Consider the following 12876-nt stretch of genomic DNA (forward strand, 5'->3'; position numbering starts at 1 on the left):
TCGTGGCATCCTGCTTTCGTCCTGACGTGTTTGACATTTCAAAAGCAAAAAAGTATCCGATCGAGTGTCATTTGCTGGAGTAATGCAGGAGCACTAAGAGGAAAATTGCAACTGCTATTCATTCCCAAAAAGTGTTTTCGAAGTTTCGCTGAACTGTGTGTCATATCACAGTCTAGATAAGAGTGAATCAGCTTTCAGGGTGGTATATAATTCGCAAACACACATTTGGACAACAGCAGCTACGCAAGCTGGAGCGCTCTTGCCAGAAAGCCGCAAGTTGTTAAAACACAAGGCAAGGGAAACAGTGTGGCTGCTTGTGGCCTCCGACAATTGTTCTATAAACTAGAATGTCGAACTTTGTATTTTATTTTCTGGCCACTATATGCTGCACCATGGAAGTACTTGGAAAGTTGGGCTCCCCCGGCGGTCCACAAAAGCTTCATCACGATGTGGCGGATACTGTGAAGGTATATGCCATCCTACATACCTTCTGAACTCTTGCTGTCGTCTCATCTTTCCGTGTTGACGCTGCGCGCACGAGATCTAGTTCGCCATTACGTACTACACTGCACATTCTGCGTTGCTTTCAGCGCTAGCTTAACCAAACGTGGCTCATAATCACGATAGCGAATCCTCAAACAAGTTTACTCCTGCGTATTCCAGGTTGACGAGAGACTAGATATGGGCGCAAAGCACTGATGTCGGCTTCCGTACCTTCAGCATTTGCGCCCCTTTGCCGTAATAGTATGGGCTTAGCGTTCCGAGGATGAAAAAAAAGCATGATTCGTGCCGGTCACACCATTTCTCAATTTCAATGCCCCGCCGCGGTGGCTCAGTGGTTAGGGCGCTCGACTACTGATCCGGAGTTCCCGGGTTCGAACCCGACCGCGGCGGCTGCGTTTTTATGGAGGAAAAACGTTAAGGCGCCCGTGTGCTGTGCGATGTCAGTGCACGTTAAAGATCCCCAGGTGGTCGAAATTATTCCGGAGCCCACCACTACGGACCTATTTGTTCCTCTCTTCTTTCACTTCCTCCTTTATCCCTTCCCTTACGGCGCGGTTCAGGTGTCCAACGATATATGAGACAGATACTGCGCCATTTCCTTTCAACCAAAAACCAATTATTATTATCAGTGCTCATATTCTATTTAGCCCTCATTTACGTGTGCCTTGTGAACTTGAGGTCACAACTTGCTCCGATATGAGGTGGCAAACGTGTTTTAAATAATGCGCGCCAAATATTTAAGTTCTTGCTTAACTTCATACTTAAGGGAACAAATTTTTTTTTAATCCGTCAGAACGGGTCAGTTCCATTAAACGCAAGTAGGAAACTGCTGTATTAACAAACAAAAATTTTCTTTGAAATAATTTACAACGGCGACTTTTGAAACGTATTTAAATGTAATTTTTTATATACTTCAAGACAGCATCGGCAAGTCGTTATTTTTTGATAGGAAATGTTTCAACGCATTGTTGCTGTAACGTCTTGTGCGTCTTATATTGAATAAACGTACATATGTTTTTTTATCATGTGTTGTCAATGAAAAACAGCATACACTTTGACCTCAAAAAACAAAAAAAAAAAGATACCAGGACTTCTAAGAAAAGCCAGTGTACTGCAGCTTTTGTATCTGGCAACCACAGGACTTTCTTACTCGCCGCTTGCGTAATTTGGTCTCAGATCCTTTATAGATAAAACAGCTATGTGAGATTTGGCATTCATAGCTTGCATTCTATTACTCTTGCATTCCTGCAAACACAGTTATGTAGGAAAACGAACCCTGATTCCTCCTGTAGTTCATAGGTTTTTCATAAAAACAGCTTACAAAAGGCAATCAGTAACCTCGCTGTTTGTGTCGTGCTCCCGCGATCGGTATGAGAGCGAGTGCACAGGTGGCCGCCACCAGCATATTGTTGCGCTAATTTTCTTTCCTTAGGAGCGGTTATTTTGGCTGGGATCAGCGGGCTCGGCGTTCCTGAAAAGTATTTTCTTCATCTTGATTCCAGCTATTCAGCGTTATAACCAGTTTAGCGCCGGAAGTTTGGACACTTTGATAAAGCGTTTTATTCCACCCAGTAAGCATCTCATCCAGGGGTAGTTCAAAGCGAAAAAATAACCGCTGCAAATAAGACATAATGTACGCACTCATTAGTCTAAATTGCTCAACGATAGTCGTTTTGTTTTCGTTCAAGAAGAACGAAGTCATTTTTTTGCTGCTGGCTAACAGCTCTGCCTTGTAACATGGTGTTGAGTTAAATATCAATTAGCGACTGTGTGTAGCAGAAGAAATGTAGTTTTGATGCAAGACTACCAACGAAAGTGGCAGATATTTCATGTCGCGGATGTTGGCCAAGTAGTTTGTTTTCTAGGTACTCGGCATTTTCCAGCAGTGTAGATGAGCTTCATTCGCACTAAGACAGTCGATCAAGACGGCTACAGTGTTGCATAGCTACAGAAACCTTGTCGAGAACGTAGCCTGCATCCTTAGCCAGGGCGGAAACGTATGCGACACGTTCTAAAATTGTAGCTTAAGCCAAAGAACCTGACGCAGGGTTGCATCTCAACGGGAGAAGTACGCAATTTTCGCCATGAAACGAGAAAGCACAGAAGAAACATGGCATGCCCTGACGGGAGCACTGTCACCATATTGTGCAGCAAATGCATGAAACATTTAGTGACGGGAATGTGAAGGTGTTACTTCAAGCATATTTAAAAAATGGAGGCGGTAGAACAATTGCAATGTAAACAAAGACAAGTACACCGCAGCGGTGGTTTAGTGGTTTGAGCATCTGCCTCGCATGCGGGAGGTGCGGGGCTCGATCCCCAGCGCCGCCGGATACCCACCGGTGATACATTGGGTACAAGATTTCCCCTGGTCTGGTGCCCGATTTCTTTCTTTCTTTATTTATTTCAGAATACTGCCGACCACTGCTCGGCCCAAGCAGGAATGAATTTATATTGTTACACAACCAAAAGAATAAAATTATGCAATGTTAGCAGCACACGGATACCAAAAGAATCGACCAAAAGAATAAAATTATACAATATTAGCAGCACATGGATACAAAACATACATATAAACAATATTAGTAGTTATATTAGCAGTAATAGTATTCTTTGTGTGAAATGCTTGGGAAATCGGTGTTTGACCCTACCTTGTGCAATGAAAATTACCTTGTGTCATGGCGCTCTTTGGCCAAAGCTGCCCTTGCGCCATAAAAATTCATTATCATTCATTCATTTAAAGACAAATACAAGGCTAATCGATGTTAGGGGTGTGCGAATATTCGAACTTTTAAATACGAATCGAATATATTTTATATTCGATTGGTATTCGTTTTCGAGAAATTGATATTCGAGAATTTCCGAATATTCGAAAACTCCCTAATACTCGCCAGCGATCGTATACTGCGTAGACTTTCATAAATTTGACCGTGGAAAAACCACAATACCTGGGCAACTTAGCTGATGATCGAGGTAAAAAGTTCAGAAAACAATACAGAGGTCCTGTTGCCTTCTTTCTCTGTCATTTATCACGCGGACCGATCGCATTCCGACGCCGCTAGGTTTGACCTCGTGAGAAATTCCGCAAGTGGGATTTCCAACATATCACAAGTGCTGCGAACAAGATGGCCGATGGCCCGCTTCGAACAATCGCAACGCGAAATCCCGCTTTTTTTTTAATCCTTTCGTGATACGTTACATATTTAATGTCCACATCCGAAGAATGCGGCCTGTCGCCTTCATAACTTTCCGAGCCTGACCTCCGTTGTCCCGTTTTGCAAACTGCTGGCAAGGGGCCGGGGAACACACACTGCCGTCCGAACGGCGAGACTGTTTCTAAAAAAGAAAAAAAAATCACCTGCGACGCCCCAGTCGGCGTCCGAAAGCTGCGCGGTGCTGGGATTGGACGACCGGCGAATGCTCGGGCCGACAGTTGTAGTTGCCGCGGGGCAGTGGCGAAGCTCAGAAAGCGAAACTACGCGGCAAGGCTATTTTTTGACCTAGCGACAAGGGCCTTCCGATCGCTGTCACGCCTGCTGTGGCGCCCACTGAAGAGGGGCGCGGGTTAAACTGCACCATGCAATAGGAGGAATTTTTTAACAGGATTGCTTGCCCTATTTTGACAACTCGATGCGCCTCTTCGGGAGGCTCCCGCAAAATTCCGCAATTAGGCTTCGCCGCATAGCGTAGTTTATTACTAAGTGGGTATATAAAAATAGTAATAAAAATGAAGGAAAAGATTTTTGCTAGCCCCGGCATCTGCCATCGATACTGACGCACCTGAGCAAAGGCAGCGGAAATAAAGGATACCAGGCAAAATGGAGAACATAAATGAAAGAGGTGAGGGGATAGTAAGAGAGGATAGGGGGAAAGGTAATTTACACAAACTATTTACACAATGAGAAATGTGTCCAGGTTGTGCGCGTGATTAGTTCATGATGGGACAAGAAAAACACACGCGCACAGCACTTTATTGATAACAACTGGACGCCCCACACCAGTTGCAGTTAGGTGCGAAGACTTCTTCAATATAAGCCACTCTAGAATCAACCACCCCAAATACCTTCTCACTTTTGAGGCCTTTTTATGTGTGCAAGACAGCTTTTGACTTTACCTTTTTTGGTTTCTGGGAGCAGCGCGCGAATGGAATGCACTTGACGCTTCAGTTGTAATGCAGCCGACAGTCGTGAAATTTGTCGAGCTTGCCGAGCTGAGTATATTGCCTCAAAACTGACGAAGTTTTGTTAAAATGTCGGTGATATATACTTCGTATTGTACGACTGGTGACCTCGATTTTTTTCTTCTTGTATTTGCTTCGACTAGAACCATCCTTTTCATTGTATAACTGCTTACCATTCTATAACTGTTTTACCTGAAAGTTGTATTTCTATTTTTTTTAAGTGCACCAACCCCTGTAAAAACCCCGGTCGGGGTTCAAAGTAGATCGGAAGAAAAATTAAAATAAAGTATAAGTTGTAAGTAGCAAAAATGTGAACTCCTGATGTAGCAATGCATTTTAATTACTCGGCACAGTACTCCAAAGAAAAGGTGGTCATGGTAGATTACTTGAAAGGAACATTGTTAAGATTTTAAAGTTTTTAGTTTTCACAAATAACCTTGATTTGAATGAAACAATACGTGTGACTGAAAACTGAACATTTCCAGTGGGTGCGACTGCAGCGTGCACAATCCGAAAGTTTGGCTTCCAAAAATGGTTCAGTTATTGTTATCTTAAAAAAAAAACAATGTTTTGAATTTTAAGTTTTATGACATTTCCAACCTGCTGCGTGCTGAACACTGATATTGTATACAAAGTACTCAGTAGCTTGTTTTCAGTATCGTATTCACATTCAAGGGATTTAAGTGTGACGCTGCTTGTGGTTATATGGCGCTTTATCAATGGAATAAATACGTGTGTATTGACTGGATCATCAGGCCTAATGCTGCACTACACTTGAGACGGCGCTGGAATTCACAATTCGGGTATCATCTTGAGTTGATCATGACTGCTGTGTTGTTTTTCTTTCGCAGGCATTTTCAAGCTTTGAGTACGCAGTGGCGATCTCAAATTCGGACAACGACACGTCTCTTGAATGCCTCTACGCTACCCGAACAGCTGTCGACCTTGACGCAAAAACAGCCACATACGCCTGTTTTTTTCCAGGGAATGGGTATGCATGAACATCTGTTTTAGTTTCTGCCTGTCTCCTTCAAATTAGCTAGCTTATTGAAGACTATCAGCTTATGATGATGGGCCACGAAGGAACTTAGCTTTATTACTGATACTCAGGGAAGGGTAACGAGTATCGCATGTGCTTAATAAAGGTGCCATCTTTGATACTTACATGGTCTTGATACGAGCTGAAAAACGGTAATTTTACGCATGAAAATGGGTTCAACGAAGCTATTTAATCGAGCACCACTACAACTCGGTGGGAAGATTTTCTGGGGAGTCGTGCGGTATTAAATTATTCCTAGGTTTCGTAGCTGATGCGTTAAAAAAAACAATGAACGATGACAACGCTTTCGGCTGTGTTAGTTGGCCAACATTGCGCATTTAATAGCGCTGGATGTTTTCGTCTCTATCCCCTTTTGCATCGTTGTCGTCCGTGTGCCACGCATAGGCACTCTCAACTCTCGATCACGTGACCCCGCCCCGCGTACAGCCTGTGCCTCGCAATACTTTCCGCATAATAGGTCAGGGCACACGATCGTGCAGTAGTCACCGCCGTAGCGATAATAAAACTACGTGCAGCGAATTGGCAAACTGGTTGCTTTGGGAGAAGGGATATGCATCCAGCGAAAGGCAAACGTCTGCGTCGTGTCCTGCGCGTTGCACTGACATGGGATGACAAAAACCGGCAATATGCGCTTGGTAGAATAGACAAAGGGTGGGACCAGGTGGAAGCCCGCAAAAGCGCCCTGCAACGCGTGCTGAATCCCGTGCCTGCGAAGCCTCGATAAAGCGTGCAGCAGAAAACGTCACGAGGCCCTTACTCGAGCAGCATGTGGCCATGCTAAAACCACCGGTTCACTGCATCACTGCACGAAAAAGCTGAGCCCCGATCACTGGGCGTATGCATCGTGTTATTGATTTGAGTCATGCGAAATCGTGGCCCTTATATCTAGTACTATGGCGCGGAGCAACGAGGAAAATACAGGCGGAGGGTAATTGGTTTTGTGACACGGACAAGTGAAAGTGACTGATGCATATCACATAGCTCGAGACAAGCCTGGCGTCTCGTTGTGCGATTTCGAAATATACACGCGGACCGCTACTACAGAACTAGAGAAAAGGCAAGAGCGACGCGCGATGGTAGCCAAAAGTATTGCCGCAGTTTTAAGAGGTTTTTATATACTTCTTCAGCCATGTTCGCAGCGCGAAAGTCGCGTGGGCATGCATTTTGTATCATCATCCAGTTATCACAACACAATTGCTACTATCTAAAACTTTCATTTTGTGAGGGTAACAGATGGTCCATCCCCCACATTTTCGCATCTGCAGTTGTATTAGAAATGATTACAGTATTTTCAGTTTCAATCTCTTTCCTATGTTTTTCGCTAAGTGACGCATTTATCTTCGCGCTGAAAAAATTCAGCGCTAGATGTTCTGGGCAGATAGCACTCTAGCAGTAATTGTGATGTTTCTTTAGCCTTCTGTTTGCACACCAGCCGGATTTTACGTATTTTCTTTTCTAGACGACATCAGAATATAACACACAGTTTCTTGTTTGCACTATGTCAAACAAAAATATCTTGACGAAAGCAATATATCAGAACGTCTGCCTTGCGTCTAAATTGGGGGCTTAAAATATAATATTTGCAAGATTGCCTATTCATCCCCATCTGTTTACATAGGCACATGCAACCCATTGTTAGAAAAACAACAATTGGGCGTGCAAGAGAGATTAAGTCGAGGGTTTGATGGAAACCCTCTGGTCAGCGATGTAGTACATGAATCTCAAGGCGACCGCTACAGAAAATTCTTAACGTTTTAAACGACGGCGTACAAGGGTTCAATGAGGGATCTGAATCGTCAAGACCTTTCCTTTGGTGGCTGTTCTCTCGCCTACGCCTTCAAGAGATAGACTGCTATGGGGAATCCTGGAAGTAAATTTGATATCCGTAGCACACGCAGCGATGTATGTGACTGCCTCATTTCTTCTGCTAAAAAGACGGAGATTTAGATGACAGTGCTTTAACGCTGAGGAGAAGGGTTGGGTTGTGCGGCATACATGCACGCGTTACATTCCCTGTGAGATTGTAATTACTTCTGTGTAAAAAATTATTTCCATAATATGCGACAGCTGCATCTTCGCACTACTGCCATCCTTAGATTTTTTTCTTCGTTTTTAGTTGGTCCCAATAGCACACAGCTTTCGTGATGACGAACCAAAAGGCCCACGGTTTTACCTTAGTGCACGTTGTAGAATTGTTTTGCTCAATGGGCCTGTTTCTATCTGCCGTCAGGACAGCGTCAGCCGAAACATTTACATAATTTTCTGCAAAAGTTGTATATGGACACTGTGTAATCAACATCCTTATTTATTACAACTTGATATTTTTGACGCTGGTACCATAAAAGTACAAAAGTTTTTTCCAAGCTTGTAACCTTTCCGACTCTAACTTACAAAGTTGTTGACTGAATGGAACATTTTTTTAATGAAATGGACGAAACCATTCCATTGTAGCGCCGTCTTTTGGGTGGCGCCGGGAACCCGGATAGCGCGCGTCATCCGGCGATGACAATAAAGACGGCACCTGGCCGCGGTTCGTGCAGCCACGGCTCGCAGTTCCGTTCTGGTGTTGGTTCGCAGCAGCAGTTTTGTTCTTTCGCTCCCGAGGCGTTAAGCCTACAACTGTGACCCGGACGTGCTGCAGCTTCAGTTGTAACTTGGCATTTTACGCCCGTCATCCGGCGCGTGGGCGTCTACGCTGCATCTATTGCCCAAGCGTGATCCCGGTGACTGGCGTCCCTGTGGCGATTATCGGGTGTTGAATGCCAAGACTGTCCACGACAGCTATCGGCTGCCCCACATTCAGGACATTACGTCCCGCTTCGCCGGCTGCACCATATTTAGCAAAGTTTAACTGGTTAAGGCCTATCTCCAAATTCCCATCGAACCCACAGACATACCTAAAAGAGCCATCACGACACCCTTTGGTTTGTTTGAGTACGTGCGGATGCCTTTCGGACTACGCGATTCGGCTCAAACCTTCCAGCGGCTCATGGCTGAAGTTACGAGGTGCGTACCGACTGTATTCGCGTACCTTGATGATGTCCTCATCTCCAGCCTGATGACCATGAGGAACACCTACATGCTTTGTTCAAGCGTCTACAGCAGTACGGCCTGGTTGTGAACGCCTCCAAGTGTGTTTTTGGTGCATCTGAGCTCGAGTTTTTAGGTCATCACATATCCTCAGAGGGTATCCGCCCTCTCGCATCCCACGTCCAGACCATCGAGAATTATCCCCATCCTACAACACTGCGCCACTTACGACAATTCCTGGGGCTGGTGAATTTTTTCAGGCGCTTAATCCCCCACTATGCAGAGCTGCTTCGCCCTCTCACCGATCTCCTCCTGTCAACCACTGGCCCGTTCTCTGCCATTTCTTGGTCTTCAGAAGCCCGGGGCAAATTTACGGCCGCAAAGAAAGGAGTCGCGAACGCCGTGATTCTTGTCTAGCCGCGCAGCAACGCCCCTACGGGATTGATGGTGGATGCTTCCAGCGTGGCCGTCGGAGCTGCCTACAGCAGTACATTAACTCCGAGTTGAGACCATTGTATTTTTACCCTCGGAAGCTACTGCCTGCTGAGACCCGCTACAGCGTCTTCAGCCGGGAGTCACTAGCCATCTACACCGCTATACAGCACTTTCGGCATTTTGTAGAATAATGCCAGTTTCCCGTGCTGACCGATCAAAAGCCACTGGTGTATCTGTTCCGCACCAACTCATCGAAGTACGTGTCACGGGAACTCCGACAGCTCGCTTATATCTCGGAGTTTACTACCGACGTTCGTCATGTGAAAGGTGCCGCCAACAACGCCGCTGAGGCTCTCTCTCGCATAGCCACAGTGGCCACCCCATCTCCAACCGTCGACTGGGCCCTATTCTTTTCCGCACAGAAGAATGACCATGAGCTCGCCGATTTTCGAGAGAACCCCCGTTCTCTCCACCTACAGGTTTTGCCCCATCCCGTATCGCCTGAGCCCCTGCGGTGCCCCATCTTTCATTCTCTCCATGACATATGCCACCCAGGTATTCGGGCTACTCAGCGCCTTCTCACCCAACGCTATATTTGGCCCAGAATGAATGCTGATGTGCGCGCTTGGACTCGCCTGTGTTTGCCCTACCAGACGACGAAGGTATGCCGTCATACCAAGACGCCTTCCCAAGCCTTCCACTACCTGGCCGTCGTTTCGACCATATACATCTCAACATCGTGGGCCCTCTACCCGTGTCTCGAGGCTACCGTTATATCCCGACCATGGTCGACCGGTTCACTCGCTGGCCGGAGGCAGTCCCCATTCTTGACATCACCGCAGAGACTGTTTCCCGTGCCTTAATTTCTGCGTGGCTATCTCGATTTGGTTGTCCTGGCATCGTGACAACCGACCGTGGACGCCAGTTTGAGTCCTCCCTGTTTACTGCCCTTAACCATATTCTCGGCGCCAGGCATTGCCTTACCACTGCATATCACCCGTGTGCTCTGCGTTTTCCAGCAGACTTTTTTTCATCCCATCAGCTCCCAGCCCAGCCCCAAGAATTCCTTCAACGCCTGCTGGACTGCGTTTAAGGCCTCCGGCCTACTCAACCGTGTCCGTCCCACCACCATACCATTTTCGTGCACCCTGACCTAGCCACTTCGACCCCGGTTATCGTGCGCCGCGACGCTGTCCGAGCAACACTAACACTGGCCTACGAGGGACCTTTCCGCGTTCTCCGCCGCACCCCGAAACCACCACCCTCCTACAGAACGGCCGTGAAGAGACCGTCAGCGCAGACCGCCTTAAGCCGGCTTACGTGGAGACCGCACAGGAAAGTATCGCATCGCCGCCTGACCTAGTGCTCCAATGCCATCGCCAGCCCTCCGTCCGCTTCGACTTCCAGTCTAGGCGGGAGGGGGGGCTGTAGCGCTCTCTCTTGAGTGGCGCCGGGAACCCTGATAGCGTGCGCCACTCGGCGAAGACAATAAAGACGGCTCCTGGCCGTGGCTCGTGCAGTTCTGTTCTGGTGTTGGTTCGGAGCAGCAGTTTTGTTCCGTCGCTCCTGAGGCGTTAAGCCTACACCATCATAAAAATTGATAAATGCTTGTCAAAAAGACCACATTTCTATTAATTTATGGCTTTTACGCAACACTCGCGTAAGAAAGGAGATAATGGCAGAGCGACCTGGAAATTTGTCCCAAACGCATTATTTTATTTCGATAAAAACCCTAATAAATGTTGCTTATGCTGTTGCTGTTGACTGTGACTGTGATTATTTGGTTCATGTCTGAAAAGAATGTGGCGGCTTCCAGAAACTCGACGTCACTCTGCGGCGGCGCCGTGAACTAGTCTAATAAGGATCGGCTGAGTGTGGAAATATTTGTTTTCTCGTCTTTGAGCGCTTGGTCAGCCCATTCAGACATTGTTGTCATAATTTTCTTGTAAAAAAATATAGGCTATTTTCACGACATAGACGCCACACACACCGCCTCAACTGCTATCTTGTCTACAGAGATCTCCGCCAAGAGATTCACACTGCGTGCTGCTGGTGCTGCGCAGCAAGCACTTTCGGACTGTGTTCCCTGAGATTCGTTGCAAAAGTTAGTACTGCAGCGCTGCTGCGTGTCATTTTGAACGTCAACGAAATGGAAAAGCTAGGAGGTCTTATTCCATTGCTAAACCACTGCTAGAAGCGAGAATAGAAAGCAGCTTAGGGTGGAGAATCTTCGCGTGGCAGCCCAGTCAGAGCGTTGATGGCGGTGTGCTCGCGGAATTTTCAGAGAGACGACTTCTTTTTGCCACTTAAAGACCGTGTCATGAAATTTTTTAGTTTCAATTGAGCCACTAGGGTGATATTCGTGGTTGGCTGCTGTAACTCAGGCCTTGATCCAACCGCATGCTCTCAAAATTGGACCCCGCTGTACCCCAAGTTGCATCTAAAAAGAGAACATATAAGGGCTGGTTGGCCCATTTTTGGTTGGTTGTGGCTTTAACGTCCCAAAGCGACTCAGGCTATGATGGACGCCGCTGTGAAGGGCTCCGGAAATTTCTACCACCTGGGATTCTTTAGTGTCCACTGACATCGTACAGTTGACGGGGGGCCTCTGGAATTTCGCCTCCATCGAAATTCAGCCGCCGCGGCGAGGATCGAACCCGCGTCTTTCGGGTCAGCAGCCAAGCGCCAAAACCACTGAGCCACCGTGGCGGCCCACCGCTAGCGCTGGTGGCGGTCAAACACCAGCGCTGGTGTGTGTCCTTGTCTTGTCTCGTCTTCCCTAGCGCTGTTTTATATAGTTCTTCTGAAATAAAGCCCCGGCTTTATATTTTTATTTCCTTCACTCTTTTTGTTTCCGAATTCTTGTCGGTTATTTATAATCATTCCAGTTTCACAGTATGCATTATAAACCCTCTAAGGGAAGAGTCCGACATGTCTAGAGACGAGTCCGTCTGATGATCTGCCGGCAAGAAGGAAAAATTATGTGAGGCAGATGGAGTTCACCAGCCGGTGAACCGCCACCAGGAGAAAAAGCTGTGGTTCCAGGGAACGCGGGCTGCTCTGCTATCCTCGGAACGATCGGCTAAATTTTGGGTGGCTTCTCGTTTTGTGGGCTTTAAGCACGCGGTAAGGCAGTGATACCGGGCTATGTGTACCCAGTCTCCCGGCCAGGGGAGCTCCCCCTGGTCGGCTTCTCTATCCCCTGATCCCCTGCCTTTGGAAGCTTTTTTGCGCAGCGACGTCGGCAGTATCCCTGTTGCGCTGGCGCTTGAGGATGGCGGTGCAATCAAGATGACAAACCATGGAGCTCTTCGGGCTGCTTTCCAGTCAGCCACTTCTCATTATGAGTCAATCTCAGGGGTATGGCAGTTTGGACGCGGCGGGATTCTGTGTAGATCGCCAGACCTCGACTGTGTCAGGGATTTACTAAAGGTCTCATCCTTTGCCTCGCTTGGGCAAGTTCATTTATTCCTTCACGTCTGGCTTGCACGAAAGGTATCGTTCGAGGAGTGGACTCTTCCCTGTCTCCAGCAGAGACTCTTTAGCTTTTGTCTGCTGCAGGTGTTGTTGCTGGGCACCGCTGTAGCCAGGATGTAAGCAACATGCGGGTGCCTACCGAATCTGTGATTGCCATCTTTGTCGGAACTTCCTGCCCCTCTGAAATCAA

General features: G+C 47.0%; 1 protein-coding gene across 1 annotated transcript in view; it reads left to right on the top strand.

Annotated features, from left to right (window-relative positions):
* The first annotated feature begins 249 nt into the window (after window positions 1-249).
* Window positions 250-12876, top strand: part of LOC144099524 (uncharacterized) — a 74878-nt gene continuing 62251 nt past the window's right edge. The window contains exons 1-2 of the mRNA XM_077632895.1: window positions 250-467; window positions 5536-5675. Coding sequence (XP_077489021.1) covers window positions 348-467; window positions 5536-5675 — 260 coding nt within the window. The 5' untranslated portion in view covers window positions 250-347. The remainder of the gene's footprint in view (window positions 468-5535; window positions 5676-12876) is intronic.

The sequence above is a fragment of the Amblyomma americanum genome, chromosome 7, assembly GCF_052857255.1.
Source record: "Amblyomma americanum isolate KBUSLIRL-KWMA chromosome 7, ASM5285725v1, whole genome shotgun sequence".
NCBI lineage: Eukaryota > Metazoa > Arthropoda > Arachnida > Ixodida > Ixodidae > Amblyomma > Amblyomma americanum.